General features: G+C 35.9%; 1 protein-coding gene across 1 annotated transcript in view; it reads right to left on the bottom strand.

The window, feature by feature from the left end:
• The window catches only part of CCDC186 (coiled-coil domain containing 186), a 51273-nt gene that overhangs the window by 22294 nt on the left and 4088 nt on the right, over positions 1 to 24891 (bottom strand). The window contains exons 2-6 of the mRNA XM_080823253.1: positions 17230 to 17925; positions 13438 to 13564; positions 9093 to 9221; positions 3017 to 3229; positions 1851 to 1970 (exon numbers count right to left, since the gene is read on the bottom strand). Coding sequence (XP_080679379.1) covers positions 1851 to 1970; positions 3017 to 3229; positions 9093 to 9221; positions 13438 to 13564; positions 17230 to 17891 — 1251 coding nt within the window. The 5' untranslated portion in view covers positions 17892 to 17925. The remainder of the gene's footprint in view (positions 1 to 1850; positions 1971 to 3016; positions 3230 to 9092; positions 9222 to 13437; positions 13565 to 17229; positions 17926 to 24891) is intronic.

Here is a 24891-nt window from a genome sequence, read left to right as displayed (position 1 = left end):
TTTCTCTAAAATAAATAAATCTTTTTTAAAAATGTAAACATGCAAACAAAAAAAACCGGTAAATTTCTAATTTTCACGTACTAGGGCAATATGCTTGCTATTTTCATTTTCTAGCAATCCATACAATGTAACCTTAGTATGTCAGTCTTAAGACATTTGTCTTAACCTACTTACAGAGTATCTGGTTTCATCTGACCTCAAAGTCGTCATTAATTATCTATTATCACCCATTTATTAATACATATGGTCAAAGAAGACCAAATTTTAGTCTTTCACTCTCCAATGCTAGCATTCTAATAGGTTTCAGGATCCTGTCTCTTAGGGCTATAGATGATGAGGAGAAAAGTGCCACAGATATTAGATATGACCCAGTATTATGTTCAGATCTTGAAGCAAATCAGGTAGTTTAGAAATCATTATCATACTGTAGAACTGGGAGTTTTAGTTCTTCATTCTGTAACTGAAAGTAAAGGAAAATTTTAAATGATTTATAGCCCTGCAGTTTAGCCCTTCTGGCAATTCCTTCTCTACATGTGTGATTCCCCAATACTTGGTACAGATCAGCAGTCAGTCCAGAACTTGAGGAGAGCTGCTATTCTCTATTCTTTGACTACTGTCAACACAGACATCTCTCCCTACATTTTTTTCTGATAATATCTCTGATAATATTATATGCAAAAATATCCAAATGTTATTAACAATTCTACTGACTTAGAAGTATTTAATGAGGGGCATCTCGGTGGCACAGTGGGTTGAGCCTCTGCCTTTGGCTCGGGTCATGATCTCAGGGTCCTGGGATCGAGCCCCGCATCGGGCTCCCTGCTCAGCGGAGAGCCTGCTTCTCCCCCTCTCTCTGCCTGCTGTTCTGCCTACTTGTGATCTCTCTGTGTCAAAATAAATAAATAAAAATCTTAAAAAAAAAAAAATTACATTGGAGGAAACATTAAACAAAAAGTATTTACTTAGATAATCTATGATTACAGTTTGAAACAATACCATTAAGCCTATTTTTGAAAACTTGGGAGCTGTTATAACATTGCTCTTCTATTTAAATATTTCAGAGTTGTTCTTTTCCTTCACATTCTATCATCTTCAGATTTTTATTAATTCTTATACCAGGTTCAGTTAGTGCTTAAAATGGCATCAGGTACCAGACTTTATGATCATTTTTCATTACATTACTTTTTAAAAAAAAATGATATTCATTAGGCATAATGCCAATAGAATTATATTTATAATAAACAGATATGGAAACACTCTGAGCATCACTGATATTTTTTAAATTTCCAGAGTTTACTTTCTATTTTGACAACCTACAGACTCCTCTTTCCCCCAAATTTCTGACAATGTGTAATATAAAATATAGTTACCAAGAATTGCTTGAAGAACAAAGTCAATTTTGGAATTGTAAATAATGAATGATAAAAGTTAATATTTTTTTACAATTTATGACAAAATTTAACATTCTAATTTAATATGTAAACCACACAAGGAAATATCTTTTCACATCACCAAATATTCAAGCCCAATCTATCCCATAGAAGTCACTAAATTAAGCTTTATGCCTTATTAACTTTACTGCATTTGCTTTTTAAAAGATTTATTCATTTTAGAGAAAGAGTGCACGTCCACACAAGCAGGGGCCAGGCAGAGGGAGAGGGAAAGAGAGTCCCACGCAGACTTCGAGCTGAGCATGGAGCCTAATGTGGGGCTCCACCTCCTGACCCTGAGGGTCACGGCCTGAGATGAAATCAAGAGTAGGTCCCTTAAATGACTGAGCCACCCAGGTGCCCCTGCATTTGCTCTTAAAACTGGTTCTGATAATTTTTCCACTGCATTACAATACTTACCTTGTGCGAATCCATTTCTGCTTTTAATTTGTTTTGTGCCCATTTTACTTTAATGACATGAGAGTTGATATCTTCCTTTAATTTGTCAATTTCTCTGGTGAGTCTAGTAGTTTCACTTTCCTAAAACAATATCACTAGGTCATGTTTTTTCATTTAAACCATCAATCAATTACTTATTTATCTTTTATACCTCCTCAAAATTATCAGTCTAATAACACTATATTTGAGGGGTTAGCATATTATGACCACCATAATAGCTAATTCAAAGTTCAAATGATAAGAGAGTAGCAAAATCCTACATCCAATCAATAGACATAAGATGATTAACGTTTATATTTCAAACAACCAGATATGTTGCAAGAACAAGTACACCTTTATGATTCTTCTCACTGGCTGGCATTAAGGTGAAATACAAATTAAATTTTTCTAGAATTCCTGAGAACAAAAGTTAATTAATAAAAGTTAATTAATAAAAAAATAACATTATCAAGAAATGATAATTGACTAGAAATAAGACCACGCCATGAGGCTGCTAGTTAAGAGCAAGGACTCTGGAATGCTCAGTAATAAAATTTCTTTGGGCAGCATCTAAAAAGAACATGCTTTTCTACAAAAAAAAAAAAAAATTCTATTCTATGATAAATAAGTGTTACATTAAGATTCCAGTCAAGTTACACGGTTCTCACTGAAAAACTATTCACATCTTGATCCTACTATGTCTGTATTTTACCAAAATAAAATGTTCTTTTGGAGCAGAAACTTGTTTCTTCAATAGATAGATACTAAAAGAAAGTTTTTAAAAAAATCTATCAAGAAAAAATTATTTAATAAACAAAATGTATCAATATCTCATTTTTTCCCAGCAAAAAGTTTTTCCAGACACATAACAAGATACTAAATTAGATTCTAAATAATATAAATGATAAATATAATATAAATCCATATTAAAAATATAAAAATATATCAAATATCTCAAACATAAAATATAAATGTGTAATATAATATAAATTATAAGATCCTAAAGCATTCATGTTCTCAGAAGGTAAACTAACAAAAACAACTTTATGTGTAACAGTGATTTTAACCACATAGGTATGATTATTTGATTAGATAAGGAAAAGCAAAAAGAATAAATTTCAACTCAAGTACAACACCACAAGTTATACCTTTGTCTCATACAGCTGGTGCAACCGTCCTTTCTCCTGAGAAAGCTGCTTAATTTTGTTAGTGTTTTTCTCAGATTCTTTATTCGCATCTCTGAGTTTTCTTTCAAGTATCTCTTTTTCCTTTCGAAGATCTAAAGATTCCTTCTCCCCTCTTACGTACTTCATTACCATTGCTTCTTTTTCCTGGCGTGCCTCTTCACATTTTTTGTTGGCCTTTGAAAAATATCCAGCATTAATAAAAATTTTTTTCAAATCAAAATCAAAATAAATAATATTTTTTGTAATATTACCAATGTATTTTCTGTTTTTTGCACAACATTCCCAGGACCTGTGTCATGAAATTTTTTAATGAAAGGAAAAATTAAAAATCATAGAAAAGTGATACAGTGAACAAATTAGTATCACTAATACTTGTTTTTACTTTTTTTTTTTTTTTTTTTTTACTTTGGCTGATATAGCTGGTACTTTCTGTTTACTCCTCCAGATCCACTTTTCTACTCTTCCCTATCCCACACTGTGCTTTGGGAAGATGGCTACCATGGACTGTATCAATAAGGTTCCTTGCCCCTGTAACTTCCAGTCAGCCAAAAAGAAAGCACCAATACAGACCAAGAGTGAGATCTGGCTCTTCCAGAATCACAACAGGTTGGCTCAAGGCCACTGATCAAGTCAGGTGCCTTCACTATACAATTAGCCACTCTGAGTAGCACTACCTGTTTCCTCTCCTTATTCCTTTAGCTCAAAGAGTAACCACGGCTTCTCAGGCACCCCAGGACCCTGCATTTTTCCCTTTGGGCCCTCTATACCTTGTCTATACCTTTTGTAAAGAGTCCTTTAATTAAATTTTCAAATCAGCAGTTTCTGTTTTCTGTCAGGACCATGACTGCATGGCTGACAATTCCTAAAATCTAAAAAATCTTAGCTCCCTTGCAAAAGTAAGTAACTATGCTAATTAATCATTTGATTTCACGTATATGAAAAGCTTTCTAAAGTATTTCACTTAATGGGGTGCCTGGGAGGCTCACTGGTTAAGTGTAGGTTCATGATCTCAGGGTCCTGGGACTGAACCCACATAGGCGGGCTCCCTGCTCAGCAGGGGGTCTGCTTCTTCCTGTCTCTTCCACTCCCATGTGCTCTCTCACTCAAATACATAAAATCTCTTAAAAAAATAAAAAGTATTTCACTTAATAAAAAAATACCTAATTGGACTAAGTGTGACATCTATACACTCTTAAAATTCTGTTTTAATATAAGCTGATACTCCATATTCTGAAGTTCTATGCAATGAAAACTTCTACAGATAACCCTTCATTTAACTACATTTAAATTCACAATTTGCAAATATGATGGAGCACATATTTACGTTATAAAAGATGGAACCTTAAACTTTAAGGATTTTCAATGGTATCTAGTAGTAAATGCCAACTGACACTATAATTGAAGATGGTATAATGTTAAGATAATGTAGGAAAAGCTCCCATGCTCTGATGAAAACTGACAATAATGTCTCATGAAGTTTCTGTAAAGCTGATGAGCATATCTAGTCAACACTCAGAATACTACACACAAAAATACCTTTTTAAATTGCACAATTGGGATTTTTCCCCCCACTGAAATAGCTTGCTAATTTTCAAGAGAAATTAAGGGAAACACTGGAATAGGAATGTCAGAGATCCCTGAGGATTTCACAATGTAATTGTGAGCAAGGACTGAGAAAACTGTACTGAACTGGTTAAGAGAATGAGCTATATTTTTTAGATAATTGAATAGCTGTCTTTAGAAAAGGTAATTAATTGTAATGTCAAATTAAAAAGAAGTCTGGATTCATAGGCTGATGCTCGGAAACATACTGGCTTTTAGAAATACGGTTAAGTTGTGGTTTCTGTCCCAGAAGAGCTCACTCCCCAGTATGAACAACATATAAACAAAACATCTACACATTACATTCACAACATATATACGTAAAATGTACAAAGAAATGTGAAAATGCCTAAAGGTATAAAATAGCATGACTTTCTGGAGGATACCAAGACATTCTGTAGGATTTAAATTTGGCCTGTTAGTTGGACTGGGGAGGAAGTAGTCTGAAATAGACTAGTACAGATTAAATCTTCAAAGGAAGAAGGGCTCCTCTTATTGTGCTAATGAGTTGAGATTTTATCCAATAGGCAACGGGAAGCCAAAAGATTTATAAAACGGAACCTTTTATTAAATGTATGTTTTAGTAAGATAACTGGGGGCAGGATGGAGGCATCACTGAAATTGAGAGGCAGAAAAACCAGAAAAGGGACAGTTAAAGTAAAATATCACGAGGTTCTTGACTATAGCAGGGATGTCCTGTTACTCAGCCATCCATGGATCAGCTGCAAAGGAATAACCTGGGGTGCTAAAGAAGTTCATGTTTCTAGGTTTCAACCCAAATAATGGCAGCACCTGCCTCCCAGAACTGCTGGAGTATTGACGATACAGTAACTACTAAAGCTTCCACAGAAAGTCAGTCCATTTACCATAAAGATAAAGGAAGAAGAGCCAGTAAATATTTGGATTTGACCAGTTTAAGACATTTACCATTGACTTGGAAGAACATAAAGAAAGCATGAATAAGATAATCAACAGGATTCAACAGCCAGTTAAAATTAAGATAATGAAATACGGCAGATAAACTATCCCCATCAAAACACCACAAGTTTCAGATGAGATATAAGAAACATCCTTTCATTTTTTTTTAAAGATTCATTTATTTGAGAGACAGGGAGACCATGCACACACATGCGGGGGAGGGGCAGATGGAGAGAGAGAGAAGCAGACTCCCCACTGAGCCTGGAACCCACTAGAGGCTCCATCCCACAATCCCACATCCCTGAGACCACAACGTGAGATGAAACCAAGAGCTGGACACTCAACTGAATGAGCCACCCAGGCGCCCCACAAACATCCTTTTAATAAACAGTTGAGCTCTCAAGAAAGTATGAGAAACTCCCCAGGGCCAAAGAAGCTACGAGGAAGCAGGAATCCAGAAAGGAATGCTACCCGCCTGAACTCTTCATTGCCCTGCAGACATTTCTCAATACCAGGCCATGGAGAGATAAAGGGAACATGCCATAAATTCCCTGAGAATTTATAAATTTATACTCTTGTAAGTCTGAGGTTCAAATTCATTCTACCTATCTAGTCTGAGAAATGGAAAAACCTCAAGCTGGAAAATTAAACTGGGGAATGTACTCTGTGTGTGTGTGTGTTTGTGTGTATACATATGCACACTCATACTTGGAATCTATTTCTAAGTAAAATTTACAAAGTTTGGTGACTCTACGTGAAGGATAAACTAGTGTTCATTTTGCTATTCTTTCACCTTTTTACGGGCTTGAAAACTCAAAAAGTTGAGAGGAAAAGGTAGGGGTAAAAAGGAAGGAAGGAGATGTAGAAATATTTAAATGAAATAATCTCCAAAATCTACATAATAATACCCACCTCTTAGCATCATTGTGAAGATGAAATAAATTGCAAAGTGTTTTTTAAACAAGGCCTGGCACATAGCTAAATCTCAAAATATTAGCCTCTATTAGTAACTTCACCTAAATTCTTCATCATTATAGAGGCAACAGTTACATAGTGGTGAATGCAACATGTTGCCATTTATTAAAAAGGAGTGGAATGGAAGGAGTAAATCCAGGAATACATACATGCTTGTCTATGCAACAAACATTTGGGGAAGAACACACAGGAAAGTGAAAGCAATGGATACCTCTGGGAAGGGGGAAAATGGAAGAAAAGGTGTGGAAGAAGACTCATTTTTTTACTCTCTGAGTTGTTACTGTGTATATCCAACTACTATTTTGTTTTTATTCTAAAACATAATGAACTCCAAAGAATATATTGTTTAAAAAGCTTACCAAATGGTTCTAATTAGCAGCTATTTTTGAGTTTACTGACATCGTAAGGTCTCATCTTCTTTATTTCTCTTCAGTTAGTACAAAAAGTTTGAGAACTAATAGCATAGGTTTGAAATCATCATATTGAAAAGAATCACTGAAATAAAGGTTGAGGATCATCTGTTTCCTAAAGTTCTTCCAGAAAGCTACTTATGGGGCACCAGGGTGGCTCAGTCGGTTAAGCGTCTGCCTTCGGCTCAGGTCATAAACCCAGGGTCCTGGGATCGAGTCCCGCATTAGGCTCCCTGCTCATGGGAGAGCCTGCTTCTCCCTCTCCCTCTGCTGCTCTGCCTTCTTGTGCTCTCTATCTCTCTGTCAAATAAATAAATAAAAAATCTTTAAAATCTTTAAAAATCTTTAAATCTTTAAAAAAATCTTTAAATCTTTAAAAATCTTTAAAAAAAATCTTTAAAAAAAAAAAAGGAAAGAAAGCTACCTATGATGGTAGCTTCAGGGTAGAAAGGACAGGATCCATCTCACTAACAGTGTTAGCAGTCAGTTAATACTTTCTGATTCAATTCACCATAAAGACCAACAGTTAGTCAGGCATGGTGCTAGGAAAGGAAAATGACTAAGATTACACACTTAAGGAGGTGTTCAGGGGAGCTCAGTGGTTGAGCATCTGCCTTTGGCTCAAGGCATGATCTCAGGATCCTGAGATTGGGGCTGTGGCCTCGGGCTCCCTGCTCAGCTGGGAGTCTGCTTCTTCCCTCTGCCCCTGCCCTCCTCCAGCTCCTGCACCCACATGAGGCTCTGTCTCAAACAAAATCTTAGGGGGGGGGGGGGAAAGGAGGCACTCAGGTAATAATAATACAAAAACAGTGTTTAAATGATCTTTTCTCATGCGGCCATCAAAAGAAATGAAATCTTGCCATTTGCGACAACGTGGATGGAACTAGAGGGTATTATGCTTAGCGAAATGAGTCAATCGGAGAAAGACAACTATCATATGATCTCCCTGATATGGGGAAGTGGAGATGCAACATGGGGGGCTTGGGGGGTAGGAAAAGAATAAATGAAACAAGATGGGATTGGGAGGTAGACAAACCGTAAGAGACTCTTAATCTCACAAAACAAACTGAGGGAGAGGGTGGTGGGGTTATGGACATTGGGGAGGGTATGTGCTATGTTGAGTGCTGTGAAGTGTGTAAACCTGGCGATTCACAGACCTGTACCCCTGGGGCTAATAATACATTATATGTTAATTTAAAAAAATAAATAAATAAAAATAAATGATCTCTCCTGAAATCCATATATACCAACTCAAAAAGATGATCAAGGTGTATTAAGTAGGGAAAAAAAAAAACCCAAAAAGATGCAAAGTAAGATTCCAATCAAGTAGGAGGAGTGAGTATATGAATACATATGCAAAAGCTTGTGGGACTTAAACATGTATATGTAGTAAAATACATAACCAAAATACCAATAATTGGCCTCAGAACAAGGAATGGAATAGCAAGGATTTGGGTGTAGGAAGAGAGAACTACAAATGAAGGAGGATTTTCACTTTATGTTCTGTATACTTCCCTTTTTTTTTTTTTATCTTCTGAAGATTTTATTTTGACACAGAAAAGAGAGAGAGAGAGAGGGAGAATGTGCACAAGCAGGGGGAGCAGCAGAGGAAGAGGAAGAAGTAGGCTCTCCGCTGAGCAGGGAGCCTGATGCGGGGCTCGATCCCAGGACCCTGGGATCATGATCTGAGCTGAAGGCAGATTCTTAACTTATTGAGCCACCCAGGCACCCCTGTATGCTTCCTTAATTTATTAAAAATATTTTTGTAATTAGCACATATTTATGTATCGCTTTAGGATTTTTTATTTTTAGATTTTATTTATTTATTTGACAGAGATCACAAGTAGGCAGAGAAGCAGGCAGAGAGAGGGGAGGAAGCAGGCCCCCCGCTGAGCAGAGAGCCCGATGCGGGGCTTGATCCCAGGACCCCGGGATCATGACCCGAGCCAAAGGCAGAGGCTTTAACCCACTGAGCCACCCAGGTGCCCCTCGCTTTAGCATTTTTAAGAAAGATTAATTACCTCTTCTTAAGATACCACTGATACCCAAAACAGTCTAACAGATTAGTTTATACTAAACAAGAAAAAATCACCAGAATATAAAGTTAATAATGATAATAATTTGAAAAATACCTGTTCCATCCGATGGGCCATCTCTTTATGCAACTGCTGAACTGCATTTTTAGCTGCGATGTCTTGAGCTACTAGTTTATCTTTGGAAGTTTTAACTTCTTTACTAAGTTCTTCTATTCTTGATTCTAACTGTAAAGAAAATTATTTCCAGATTATTTTTATAGCTATACCAAACAGACCACCAATACTTCAAATAAATATAAACAAAGAAAGGGAACACAGAGAACATATACCTCAAACAGAAATCAAAAGTAAATGGTAGTAATGCTTCTGAATCTCATCAAAACTAAGACAGTATAAAGCTGATGCAGATTCTGGTAAGATGGACACAGTAAGTTCTAGAACAATCACTGTGGATATAACTCAAAAAAATCTAGTGAAAATATGAAAGAAATTCAAATGTTACATATTTACTTAATACAAAAAAAGCAGTAAGGGAGGGACAGAGGAGCAAAACAGACATGAGACAGAGAAAAAAGGCAAACATGAATGTACTGTCAATAACATTAGATTGTATTAAATAATCATATCAGAGATTGTCAGACTGGAGTAAAAAAACAAGATCCAACAATACACTATCTATCTATAAGACATGCCTTAGCTTCAAAGATACAGATAAAAGAAAAAGGATGGAAAAAGGTACAGCAAGCAAGTAACAACCATAAGAAAATAGGAGTGGCTAGACTAATATACAAAAAAACCACAAAGAAATGTTACCAGACAGAGAGAGGAATATTTCATAATGATTAAATGGTTAATTTATAATAATTCTAAGTATATATGTACCTAATAACACAGCACTAAAATACATGAACCAAAAAGTGACAGAAATGAAGGAGGTGATTCATAGTTGGGAAACTTTAATACCTTTCAATAATGGACAGAACTAGACAGAAGATTGATAAGCAAATAGAGGAGACTTGAGGCAAAACTATGAAACAACTGATCTAACACATGCAACATTCCACCCAACAAATGGAGAATACACATGCTCATCAAGTACACATGGAATATTCTCTAGGACTGAACATATGCTAGGTCATAAAATAAACCTCAATAAACTCAAAAGATCGAAATCTTATGGACTTTGGGGAGGGTATGTGCTATGGTGAGTGATGTGAATTGTGTAAGACTGATGATTCATAGACCTGTACCCCTGGGGCAAATAATACATTATATGTTAATTGAAAAAAAAAAAAAAGATTGAAACTTTATATAAAGTATGTTCTTTAACCATAATGAAATGAAACTAGAATCAGAAGCAGCAAGAAATATGAGAAATTCAAAAATACGTAAAAATCAAACACTTCAATAAATGGGAGAAATCACAAGGAAAATTAGAAAATATGAAGAAATTAGAAATAGAAAGATACAACATACCGAAACTTAGGGGATGTATCTAAAGCAGTGCTTAGAGGGAAATTTATAGCTATAAACACCTATATTAAAAAAGAAGAAAGCTCTCAAATCAGTAACTCAAACTTTCATCTTAAGGAACTGGAAAAAGAAAAGCAAACTAAACCTAAAGCCAGCAAGAGGAAGGAAAAATAATAAATACTATAATGAAAATTAAATAGAAAATAGAAAAATGGAAAATTCAACAAAATGGTTCTTTGAAAAGATTGACAAAATTGACAAGACTTTTTAGGTTAAAAAGGGGCTCGGGGAAGACTCAAATTTATAGAATGGAAATAAAAGAGGGACATACTGACCTTACAGAAATAAAAACAGTATAAATTAATACTATGGCCAATTTAACCTGGATGAAATAAAAGGACAATTCCTAGAAAGATAAAACTACTGAAAATGGCTCAAGAAGAGACAGAAAATCTGATAGACCTGTAAGTAAAGAGATTTAATTAGTGGGGTGCCTGGGTGGCTCAGTGGGTTGGACCTCGGCTGGACCTCGGCCTTCTGCTCAGGTCGTGATCCCAGGGTCCAGGGATCGAGCCCTGCATCAGGCTCTCTGCTCAGCAGGGAGCCTGCTTCCCTTCCTCTCTCTGCCTGCCTCTCTGCCTACTTGTGATCTTTGTCTGTCAAATAAATAAATATTTTTTAAAAAGAGAGAGATTTAATTAGTAAAAAAAAAAAACCTACCAAGAAACATTCACACCCAGGAGAAGCCACAGATAAATTCTACCACACATTTAAAGAATACCAATTCTTTTTTTAAGACTTTATTTTTAAGTAATCTCTATACCTAACACGGGGCTCAAACTCATGACCCCAAGATCAACAGTCACACACTCCTCAGACTGAGGCAGCCAGATGCCCTGAATTAATACCAAATTGATTTTTCACAAACTCTTCCCCAAGAAAGAAGAAACACTCCCCAACTCATTCTATGACGTCAATATTACCGTGACACCAAAACCAAGAAATCACAAGAAAAAGAGCTATAAGACCCGTATCTCTTATGAATACAGACAAATTTTCGATCAATGGAAATTACAGTACTAGCAAAACAATCCTGTAATATATAAAAAGAATTATATACCATGACCCAAAGCTATTTATCCTAGCAATGCAAGGCTGGCTTAACATCCAGGAATAATTTAATGTAATGCACCATATCAACAGAACAAAAACACATAATCACTACAATAAATACAGAAAAAGCATTTAATAAAATTCAACTCTTTCATGATAAAAACAGAGTAGGAATAAAAAGGTACTTCTTCACAACTGACAGCATCTGTGAAAAACCCACAGCTAGCATTGTAACTTAATCATAACAGGCTGAATGCTTTCTCCCTAAGATCAAGAACGAGAGAAGGATATCCATTCTTGCCACTTTTACTCAACACCATATTGGAAGGTCAAGACCAGGCAATTAGGCAAGAAATGAAATAAAAGGCACTTGGATTGGAAAGCAGTACGTAAAACTCTCTATTTGCAGATGTCATGATCTTGTATACGTAAAATCCTAAGGACTGATAACTAATGGATATGGGGTTTCTTTGCAGGGGCAGAAGTGATAAAATGGTTTAAGATGGTAGTACAACTAAAAACCATTAAACAGTAAACTTTGAAATGGGTGAATTGCACGGTATTTAAATTACATCTCAATAAAGCAATTGGGGAAAAAAACCCTAAATGTTAGCTTATAGAATATGTGTACTAATTTTCCTTGTGACAGAATTACCTAGAGTGACACTGTCCAATAAGATACAAGCCATATGTGTAATTTATATTTTCTACTAGACACATTTAAAAAAAGCAAAATATGGAATGAATACTAAACTTAACATATCCAAAATATTATCTTTTGACACATAATGAACTTGAAAAATTGATAGATTTTACTTTTTTTATACTTAGTCTTCAAAATTAAGTGCATATTTCATACTTACAGTGTTTCTTAATTTGGACTAGCCACCTTTCAAGGGCTCAAAGGCTATCTAGTAGTTGCCATACTGAAAGGTAGAGATCTAGAGATAAAATTAAGAAAAAAAAAAAAAAATCCTGCTATACTGGCTAGCAGAAGAAAGAAGAATCCAACTTTCTCCTTTGAACAGGCATAACCACTAACAAACTTATGAAAAGAACAGCTCTGGTTCTCTCCCATATACTTGCTCTGAAGTCTCTGGTCATCAGCAGAGACCTGCCTACCAAAATGTGGCTTCCGTCCATTATTAAGCTTCCCTCACATTTTAAAATTCTAAGTTTGGTTTATTGTGGTACAGCTCTAAAGCACATAAAAATCAGGATCAAGTAAAATTTATAAATACAATCACCTTCCAACCATCTAATGGTATGTTAAGTATACCAAGACATAAGCAACTAAAACTTGGTTTAATTTTTATTATCAATTGTTTACTGTTTTTTTTTCCCCATTATATAGTTTTTGGTGAAGGATGAGTCAAAAGGAAGACTTTTAAGGCTAAAATGCTTCTAATCCTGTCCACAGAAGGAAAAAAAAGCAACTCAGAAAGATAAAGAGTTCACAATAATACTGAGAATGGAATCATCTTAAACTATAAGCTTGTAATATTCTAAATATTATAAATATTCTAATGCTAGATATAAGCTTTAAGGTACATATTGCTTCTTCTTCCTTTAAGGGGTAGGAAGTCTGACTGCCAAATCAAATCTTTTTCATCAGATTTCTATTATATATAGTAGAATACACCACACGTATCCTATAAAAATACAAATTTTCATAAGAGAATAAAAATCAGACTATGATTCCCATTTCATAAAAAAAGAATGCTTTATACACCAAACAATCCTCTGCAATTAAAATACAATTTAGGTTACAGAACTTCAATTTATACACAAATTTTCAAGGATGTATTTATTTTAGAAATTGAAGTGTAGTGTTTAAAGATTTTTGTCTTTTTACCTGTTTAATTGTGCTCATATGCTGCTTCTCTGTTTCTGTTCTTTTTTTTAGTTCTTCTCTTAAATTGTCTTTTTCTGAACAAATGTCTAAGATGAGCTCCTGATGCTTCTTATTTTCTTTAATTAACCTAAATATAAAAAGAGCAGTATAAGTAATACATAATTAAAAATGAAGATGTGAAATATGTTTGAAGATTATAGATACTTATGATTAATATATTAACATTCCTAAGCAGTCCTTTTATAATCATACATTATACTTTACAAAACATTCTCTGGCAGTCAGGGTATTAACTTCCTCCTAGGAATCTGTGTATTTCAAATCAAGTGAATTATAATCAGATAAAGAAAACCACACTCTTTTAAATTTACCACTTTGGGTATCTCAGCAATGCACTTCATCCCTTCAGGATGTGAACTCCTCCAGATCAGTAGTTCTCAGTCTGAGGCAAAGCCCTTCCAGGCATTTGCCTGGAAACATTTTTGGTTGCCACAGCAGGGCTGGGGAGTTGCTACTGGATTCTTTTGGGTGGAGGTCGGGGATGTTAAACATTTTACAGTGCACCGTTCAGACAGTCCCATCAGCACCAAAGAATGATCTGCCCCAATGCCAATAGTGCTAAGGGTGAAAAACTTTGCTTTAGATTTTAAGAATATTCCAGTGACATTCTAATAATAAAGAAATCAAAATAACATAAAAAATATAAAAAATCTAAAAGTTCAAGCAGAAATTTCATTTTGTGTCCCCTAGAAAAATATAAATAAGACACCTAAAGAGGTTAACAGCTAATACTTTGGAATTATTAATAGCCATAGCTATTAGTTAACACTTATTGCATAATTATATTTACTAAGTTTATCTTTTTAAAAGAATATTTTATTTATTTATTTGAGAGAGAGAGTGAGAGAGAGCAAGAGAGGGGAGGTCAGAGGGAGAAGCAGACGCCCTGCAGAGCTGGGAGCCCGACGGGACTCCATCTGGGAGTCCGGGATCATCACCTGAGGCGAAGGCAGTTGCTTAACCAAAAGAGCAACCCAGGTGCCCCTACTAAATTTATCTTTAAGTGCATTATTTAATATTTAGGTTTATGAAATAAGTCTATGAAATTAACTGTTTTATGGATTAAAAAAAAAACAAAAACCCTGAAGCCCACCACTTGTTCCAGGTCACAGACTTAGTAAGTGCTTCAACTGAGATTTGGACCTAAGTCTAGCTCCATAGCCTGCATCTTTCTCCTACTTTGAGGATCATTCATTCACTGGACAAATGCTTACTGGGTACCTACTATGTTCCTATACTCTTCTGTGTGAAGTAGGTCAGCAAACCATCCGTCCCCTCATGGTGCTTACATTCAAAGGGAGAAAATGAAAACAAACAGTAAAATATCAGACAGTGATCACATCCTATTTAAAAAAAACTAAAGGAGGGCAAGAGGACAGAGAGTGACTTGAGCAGAGATTTTATTTTATTTTTAAAGATTTTTTTTTATTTATTTGTCAGAGAGAGTGAGCACAGGCAGACAGAGTGACAGGCAGAGGCGGAGGGAGAAGCAGGCTCCCTGCTGAGCAAGGAGCCCCATGTGGGACTTGATCCTAGGACACTGGGATCATGACCTGAGCCAAAGGCAGCCGCTTAACCAACTGAGCCACCCAGGCATCCCTGAATTTATTTTTTTAAAGATTTACTAAATTTATTTGAGAGAGCAATTGCGAACATGGTCTGGGGTAGAGAGGTGGGGGGAGTAGAGCGGTAGGTGCCACAGAGGGAGAGGATCTCCAGCAGACTCCCCACTGGGCACGGAGCCTGGCAATGAGGTAGATCCCACCACCCTGAGATCACCAGTGAAGCAAAAAGCCAAGAGTCAGATGCTCACCCAACTGAGCCACCGAGGTGCCCTTTGAGCAGTGCATTTAGATAAGGTTGTCAGGGTGGGCCTGAGGAGCACAGGACCACAGCGAGGAAGCAAATCATGCAAATGTTTGGGAAGGAGAAAAATGTAACAGGCAAGTTCATTCAAGCCTTTTTGGCACAGTGGTTTAACTTAGATTATTTGATTAGGTGTACACTCAAGTTGTTGCAGAAAACTACCTGCAGCACAAGGATCCTGGCTGTAGTTCACAAGTAATCAAATTGTCACATCCAATGCACAACTAATCGCTCTTAATTAAGAATTCCGGTTAGGACCCTGGACAACACAATGATGTTAGAAAATAGAGGAATGGATGTGTATTCAAAGACATCTGGAAATAGATGCATTCAGGAAAATTTAAGCCAAAGGTATGGAGTTTCAGATTTGCAAGATGAAAAAGCTACGCAGATTGGTTGCACAAAAATGTGAATTAACCTAACATTACTGAACTGTACACGTAAAAATAGTTAAGATGGTAAATTTTATGTGTATTTTGTCACAATCAAAAACAAAAACAAAAACTAGGGAAAAAGAGGGGTTCTGAATGCTTGAAAGATTAAAGTTCACTGAATAAACCAAAGATGGTTTGGGGAAGACTGATCAACTAAGTAAGAAAATCTAGAAAACACTAGAAGCAAGGAGATGATTAAAAGCCAGTTACATGGGGTACCTAGGTGGCTCAGTCGGTTAAGCATCTGTCTTTGGTTCATGTCATGATCCCAGGGTCCTGAGATCAAGCCCTACAGGTTCCCTGTTCTTCAGGAAGCCTGCTTCTCCCTCTGCCTCTGCCAGCTATTTCCCCTGCTTGTGAACATGCTCTCCCTCTCTATCAAATAAATAAATAAATTATAAAATATTTATATTTATATTTTATATTATATTTTATATATAATAATATATATTATTATTATACTTATTTATTTATAAAATAAATTTTTTAAAAAGCCAGTTACATATCTAGTAATAGCTGGTTACGGTATTTTTTTTTCTGTCAGCCTCCTCTACTATAGAGACTTCCTCCTCCACTTTCTCTATATATGTACCTGCCATTCCAAATCTCTTAAGTATTACTCAAAAAAAAAAGAGAGAAATCAGTCTGTATTTTAGTAAAGGGTAGCATGTTTTATTTTCCTTTCTTAAAGGTTATAAAAGACTACCTAGGGGCTTCTGGGGGGCTCAGTTAAACATTTGCCTTTGCCTCAGGTCCCGGGGTCTGAGACCTGCTCCACTCCCTGCTCAGTGGGAAGCCTGTTTCTCCCTCCCCTCCCTGCTTATGCGCTCTCTCTTTCAAATAAATAAATAAAATCTTAAAAAAAAAAGAAAAGAAAAAGACTCAACATTTGTCACACTTAGATATAAAAATCCAGACTAAAATACAGGATGATAGAATACTATCAAGACAGGATAAAATAAAATTAAACTATCATTAAAACAGAAATTAACCCCAAAATCCAAGGGAAGTCTAAAAATATATTAATTACTGATAACCAACCAACTCTTCTCTAAATTTTAATTTTTAAAAAACCAATAAATTTACAATTGGAATTTTAAGAAATTCTGAATTGCATGACTTCTCATTTTCTTTTGAATTTCCCACAGTTTTGACATTATGCTCTATATTCTTTTGAAACTGAGAAACTGGAGTTGTCTTTATAAATATTTCTAGATCTGTAATGAACTCACATTAGTATTTATTCCTTTAGGCACATATTGAATAACTAGACAAACTTGACATTTGCTCAATTATTTAAATGCATTATTTGTTGATCAACTACAACATGCATGTCTGTTGTGGAATTAAAAATGGCCAAGATGATACCTTTAAAGAATTCAATCTTTAACCCCAGCAGGCGGAGAAAACCCCCCCAAAATTAAAAACTTACTTCTTTATGGTGTGCTCTTGTTGTAAATACTTCTCTTGCACACACTTTTCAAACATAACTAATGCATGTTCTCCCTTATTCATTCCATTTGGTACTCGGTGTTCTTCTGCAAACTTCGTAGATAAGAGCTCAGATTCTATCTCTTCCAACAAATCCTCTGATGCTGAAACATTCTTTATTTTTGAAATAAGTTTTTTGGTGCAGTCTGTATCATATAGACTTTCTGAATAAGTCTTTTGATTCGCTGCTTCTGTAAATGTAGGTGACCTTAATTCCGCCAGTATTTGTGTTACTGTCTGTTCTGTTTCATTTGTTTTTAAAATTTGCTTTGTAAAATCTCCACCAGGAAAATTACCTACTTGTTCAGAATTTTCTGGGCATATGTCTGTTTTAGCACAAGAATCCTCATCTCCACCATGATCCTGAGTACAATTTTCCTGTGCTTCAATTTGATTATGTTCATTAGGCTGACATGAAGTTTTATCAAAGTTTAATGATGACAGTTTAGACTCATTTTCTAAGCTGCTGCTTTCATCAACAGAAAACGAGTTGCAGGAGTCTTCCTTTAATTCATATGTTTTCCCAAGATTTTTATCAGAAGAAATGGAGGAGGCTATGTGCTCTGTCTCTGACATGCTGATTGACACCACTTCTCTCTGCATTTCTTCAAATCTGTTCCTGATCTTCGTTTTACATCTAAAAAAAAGTCAAAACATCAAAATTTTAAAAAATAAAGTTTTTTAAACCAAGACCTTATATGTATTTGCACAAACTCCATGATGTAGAATAACTAAGGCCACGGATTTTACCACTAGTAACTCTTTTTTTTTTTTTTTTAAGATTTTATTTATTTATTTGGTGCAGAGAGAGAGAGAGAGACAGAGATCACAAGTAGTCAGAGAGACAGGCAGAGAGAGAGGGGGGAAGCAGGCTCCCCGCTGAGCAGACAGACCGATGCGGGGCTCGATCCCAGGACCCCGAGATCATGACCTGAGCCGAAGGCAGAGGCTTTAACCCACTGAGCCACCCAGGCGCCCCCCACTAGTAACTCTTTTGAAAGACTTTCTTTTGTGGGGGGTGGGGGGGTGGGGAGAGACCCAAAAACTGAAGAGGACAGCCAATCCAAGTGTGCCACAATCAGAAGGGTGCAAAAGTCCTAGTCTTTCCTCCTCTAATTCATTCACACAACTTCACTTCAACTACAGTTTGGCATTCCTTAATCACCCCCATAAGATGTTGGGTATGAAATATCTATAGTTTAAATTGTTAGAATTCAACTGAATTGTTTAGAATACCTTCAGCTCCATGAGGAGAAAAAGACCATTTCAAGAATCTATAAGAAAATACTGGGGAAATATGACAGCAGTGGAAACACTAGAAGAGTAAGATTATAAAATAATACACATTAATGATGATAAAAATTTACTAAGAAGGAAAACTAAATAACAAAACTTAACTATCTATAGCCCAGGCACCTAAAGCTGAGCTAAAAGAAGTCTGGGTGTTAAAGATCCCTGACAGGAATTTGTTTTCCATCCAGGCAAAAATCCAGGAAGTACCATGGTATCTCCAAACATTCTCATCAAGAATAAACAATGTTCAGTGCAACTCAAATGGAGCCAATATGCACTGCCCAGGACCTAACGGAAACACTGACAAAACTAATTCAACAACTAGAATATATTTTTAGACTGTTTATGATGGCTACTATATAGTTGTGTGTACTTATATGTATATAGCATAGTAATATACATATATATTATATGCACTATACTTACTATATATATAGCATAGTAGTATACAGTACATACTATATAGTAGTATTTTCTGAAAATTGATCAACTTCAAAAATTATCCTAAGAATCGTTTCTCGGCCTTTTGGCTAAGATCAAGTGTAAAAATTATCCTAAGAAATAAAGATAAAATATTCCAGCAATCTTGATGAAAAATTGTCAACTTCTTTCATCATATGAACAAACCACATATAAGGTTGATGAGTTACCAGTGTCTTTTAAGGTTGGATTAAAAAAGGGGCAGATCAAGGGCACCTGGGTGGCTCAGCTGGTTAAGCAGCTGCCTTCAGCTCAGGTCATGATCCCAGCGTCCTGGGATCAAGTCCCACATTGGGCTCCCTGCTCTGCGGAAAGCCTGCTTCTCCCTCTCCCTCTGCCTGCCATTCTGCCTACTTGTGCTATCTCTCTGTCAAATAAATAAATAAAATCTTTTTTAAAAGGGGGGGAGCAGATGAGAGTTTTGACAAACTAGAAAAGAAAGAATTTCAGATGGAATGTGTATTCTGGAAAACAAAACAAATATAAAATTTTTTAATAACAGAAAGATACATGTTTTCATTGGTATGTGATGAAGTCCTAGTCGGGGGGTGGTGAAAAAGGGTAAGAGAAGACTGTCACGTCCTCAGAATGATATGTACAAGTGAATTTTATGACAATAAATCATGATAGATTTGTATACTTTATTATACCATAGTTTCTAGCACATAGTAGATTCTCAAGTATTGAATTAAAGTACAGAAGTGATAGGAAAAAACTAGTATTTAGGGAACCTTATTCTAGGAATGCAGAAAATGGGGAAGAGTTATTCTAAGAAAAGTAGTATATAGACTTCCTCCTCCTTTCTCTCCCTTTGGGGCATCAACTAGTATAGTCATTAGCCTTAATACTACAAATTACTTATCTGTATAAAATATTTCCAAACAACCAAACAAATTATCATTAACTTGCTGCATATGTAATGCTATATACAAGACAAAGCCCCCACTAGTATTAAAGGCTTGGTTTAGACAATACAAATTCATGCAGTAAGTTAATAAAAGGCCTCATAAGCATGCTGTATTCCAAAATCTAGGACAAAGTAAAATAATTTTCAAATAGGGGTATTAGCCTATATAGTTCTCCCTAAAGTAAGTCACTTCAAGATATAACTTGTGAATGTGTTGCTGAATTTGAAATCTTAATTTAGAAATCTAAAAATGAATGGTTTTAAACATCATAACCAATGTTATAGCAGCTGACCAAAACAGATAACAAAGAATCTGTTTAAATTAGAATACAGAAAGGGATTATGACTCTCCAGCATAAAGAAGAAACTTTATCATTAGATAATGTAGGCCATGCTTTGTAAAGAGAAAAACACTGTCAAGGATTATCCTTTTATCCAGCTTTCATATTTTCCACAATTCAGTCGTCAACTTTATTTTCCCTTCTAGAATTCAACCACTTTGATAATTTGAACCAACAACTCCTAGCTGATATCCACATTAGTTACTTTCAATCTGGTGTTCTTGAGTTACAGATAACAAATTACCTGTTTGCTTTCCCTCTATGTCCATATTAAAATCTTCACCTGAATACAGACATTTCACATGGATGGTCCACGAAAACCTCAAACTCAAAATGGCGTAAATCCCAAATCAAAATTATAGCTCCCATAATTGAGCAATTCCAGTTAATCCTTTCTATTTCTGTCAATGGTATCATTTTTTTTTCTTTTTTTTAAGGTTTTATTTATTTACTTGACAGAGAGACAGCACGAGTAGGCAGAGTGATAAACAGAGAGAGAAGCAGGCTCCCCAGTAAGCAGAGAGCCCGATGTGGGGCTGATCCCAGGGCTCTAGTATCATGACCTGAGCCCAAGGCAGACACTTAACTGACTGAGCCACCCAGGCACCACAATGGTATCATTTTTCCTAGTCATGACTCCTTCCTTTCTTTTGCCCTCATACTCTTTTACCAATTTCATGTCTCCAATTATACCCTCTTTTCTACTGCCATTGTCCCCTACTTGCAACCCAATCCAGGTGTAATCACTTCATACCTATAACACTTGAAATGTTGGTTTCTCAATCTTACTCCATGAAATGGGCATGTGACTTGAGACAGCACCATCCCAAGTGTCACCCAATCCAGAGAAGGGGTTGAAGTGTGTACTACAATGGCTCTGCCAATAGGGAACAGGAGCTGCCCTATGAAGTGGGCTGCCCCTCGATGGCAGAAGGGCCTAGGAAGCTACAACACTGCTCCTAAAAAAGCCACACAATACCTCCACAGAGACCACCACCAAATGCAATCAGATGTATCAGAATGAGACCAGGGCTATCTCTTCCCTCTTTAGAGGTTCCTATAATAAGAATTCTGCTTCCCCTGGCTGGTCTTCTTCCCCCAACTCCAAAAGGGCTAGCTAGAGAAAAAAAGAAGGGACATATTTTAGAGCTAAATTACCTCTTCTCTAATCGAAGCAGGGGGAACTAACACCTTCAATCTTTGTTTAGGTAGAACAAGGAGTTTGTGATTAATGTTTTTGGTTGCTTGGTTTTTCTTAATGATTGAAATCTTTCTTAATTTCTGGAATAAATTTTCTCTAGTAATCAAAAGTGGCAGAAAGATAAGACATCAAATTAATACATTATTAGGGGACTATATTCCAGAAGGAAGCGGAAAGGATGAGAGACCTAATACAGAAAAACTAAAACCATTTTGTTTACACCTGAGAGCTGCAATTCCTGGGTAAACCAATTATACTACCTTCCCAGTCTTCTCTCAACACATTCCTAAAAACCTAGGACTTCACTATAATCTACCAGTCCCTGACCAGTCTACTCAAGATTCCTCCAGTTTTCACATTAACATTTCCATGGCTTTGCTCCCATCTAGAATGTCCTTCTCTTCAGTCTATCCAGAGCCTAATTATATTTAAAGGTCCAATTTTAACGCCTCCTCTTCCTTCAAATTTTCTCTCATTTAAGTACAAAAATAGCCTCACATAAATGAAAACATATTGCATTTACACTCATTAAGCACACAGTCACAGCCTTCCTTGTGACACTTTTGAACAGTCTTCAGTTTTTTAAATGATCTCTGTATCAGGAAGGAGGAACATGACTCTGACCTGACTCTGAACAGGACTCTTAAATCTCCAGCAATAATGATAATAAATCAACAAATATATTCTCCACTACATTTGCATTCATTCTTGCAAATATTAAATGCTGTTCGGTTCTCAGTGAGGTGGGGTCCACTGGGTTTATACAATGATTTGAGACTTGTAATGTGAAGAATAAAAGTTTGTCTCATTCCACTCAATAGTCACCTAGGTTAAAAAAACAAAAACAAATAAACCTGTGTTTATGATTACCTCAGCTTAGACTGTCTTACATATTATCCTTCTGTAAATTAAAGATAGCTAAATTTAACTTCAAAAGACAAGTACTTTCTATACTGTTGATCATTAATATGTCCCTGACCTCTGAAAAAGTCTTCACATAAAAGGACATCTGATAAACACTGAGCTTGCAAACTGAGCTTTCTGATGCTCAAATGAATACTAATTGGACACAAAAGGAAAGGTAGAGGGGTTAAGGAAAATTTATGTGTATATATGACATGTATGTATGCAACAAAGCCATCACCAAAGATTAAGTAGCTGAATTGTAAAAGATTGGTGGGGGGAGGGGCACCACAATGAACTTAATTATATCCACAATTAACCAGGTAATTGTGGGGGGAGGGAACAGCTGAGTCCTCTTGTGGGCCTTCAGTTGGCCATACAGATGTGGGCCAGTCTAGCTGTTGTCCAAGTTTTTTCTTTGGGCGACAGGGGTAGTTGTCATTAAGATTCCTGAGGATCCAATAACCTAAGGGTTTAGTTTAGTTTAGTATAGTTTAAAGAGAAAGGATATAAAACTAGACATTTGTTTATAAGACTGTTTTAAATAAGAAGTGCTTGTATAGGGCGCCTGGGTGGCTCAGTGGGTTGAGCCTCTGCCTTCGGCTCAGGTCATGATCTCAGGGTCCTGGGATCCAGTCCCGCATCGGGCTCTCTGCTTGGCAGGGAGCCTGCTTCCTCCTCTCTCTCTCTGCTTGCCTCTCTGCCTGTGAACTCCCTCTGTCAAATAAATAAATAAAATCTTAAAAAAAAAAAAGTGCTTGTATAAATCAAATCCCCACTCATGTATAAAGATATAGTGATTGTATAGATTACAACATCCATTCCTTTTTTGAGGTTAAAAAAAAATAACACAGATTATCTGACTTTTTAGCATCTCTTACTCATTAGGAGAAAATACTGTATTTAAAACCTAACAGTCACAAAATTCCTCTCAGTTTAAGCACTTTTTTCCAGAGTTGTTTCTGACACAGTACTACAGGACCAATTCACACTTCATACTATTTCAGTGACGTGAGAATTGGTTTCGCTCTTACTGGAGCTCATCAGCTGTAGGCAACTGGTCAAGAAACATTTTTTACTTGCCTTAAAGGCAACCATTATCCACCTGTTTTTATTTCTTAATGCAAGAACTCACATTTCTACAAAATTATTTCCATATTAAGAGGCTTACAAATAAAAACACTGTCTTTAACAGCTCTTAGTACAGTTAGTTGTTTTCCCAGTAATTAGCAGTATAAATAAAAACTTAAGCTTAATCAATAAATTGCAAATACAAATGAATCCAATCCACAGATATTTGGCAACAGCTTACCAAACAAACACGCCTCATACAAAAGTACCAAGCCACAAATAGATCTCCGAACTATTAATTCATTGACCAAACATGTACTGAGCATGTGCGGGCACTATTCTATGTGTTGGGAACACGGCAGTGAAGAAAACATGCATCCGCTAGGGAGTTTACATTCGAGTATAGTGGACCAATATATTTAAAAGCTCTATGTTAAAAAAAAAAAAAAAGCTCTCTCTTAAATCTTTCACTCTTTGTGTTTACAGCATTTTAATATGAACATCTGTCAACGTTCCCACAGAAGCTATGTAAGATACACATGTTTTAAATCCAACAGAAAAATCTGGCTCAGTGCAGCGTAAATATTATTTACAAAAACAAATTTTTAAATTACAAACTATACCATATGAATCTCAAACACCACCTGTGTATTTCTCAAAATCATGTCCGCTAAGATAAGCAAGTTGAGTCTGTGAGAGCACTCCTGTTCCTCACTGTAATGGTTCCCTGTCCTTTGTAGGCCAATTACACTAAACGCTTTTTCACATATTCCCCACATACTTTAAAAACAGCATGAACAAAAGAATAATTTCTCTGACCAGTCCTAACAAGGCTGTGATATGGCAATTAAAACCAGAAGCAATAAATTACATCAAAAATGCATCCACGGTCCAACATAATCTGACCACAAACCCCAATAAGTAATTTTTGATGGATGTTACCTTTAAAATACAAACACGTTCCTTGATAAAGTTTTTAAACGGAATAAACTAATACAACAGAAAGGAACCTGTGTAAAAAAACATGAAAACCTTATCTCACATGATGAAAATATCAGACACTGAAGATCACAGAAGGTGAATTCATGCAAATCAGATTAAAACCGAAAAAAAAAAAAAAGACTAAACTAAGCTAGCCATTTCTAAGAACTCTAAGTTCTTTCAAAAGGGAAAAATATTCTTTATGGTACTCACATTCTAATTAAGTTTGTAGGTAAAATTTAACGAGTTTCCTTTATGTAAAACCTATCAGTAGATTTTTGCCTTTATCCTACCAGTTTAAAGAGTATGAAGCCAAAGTCAATTATCCCCATGGGGGTTTGTTTAGCTTTGCACCTAAGCCCCAGGGCAGAGTAAAATTTAGAGTTATGTGTATTACATTACAAGAAAAGATATTAGAAAGACAAA

The sequence above is a fragment of the Martes martes genome, assembly GCF_963455335.1.
Source record: "Martes martes genome assembly, chromosome: 14".
Classification (NCBI taxonomy): Eukaryota; Metazoa; Chordata; class Mammalia; order Carnivora; family Mustelidae; genus Martes; species Martes martes.
The sequence above is the reverse complement of the archived record's forward strand: the minus strand, read 5'-3'. Positions and strand labels throughout refer to the sequence as shown.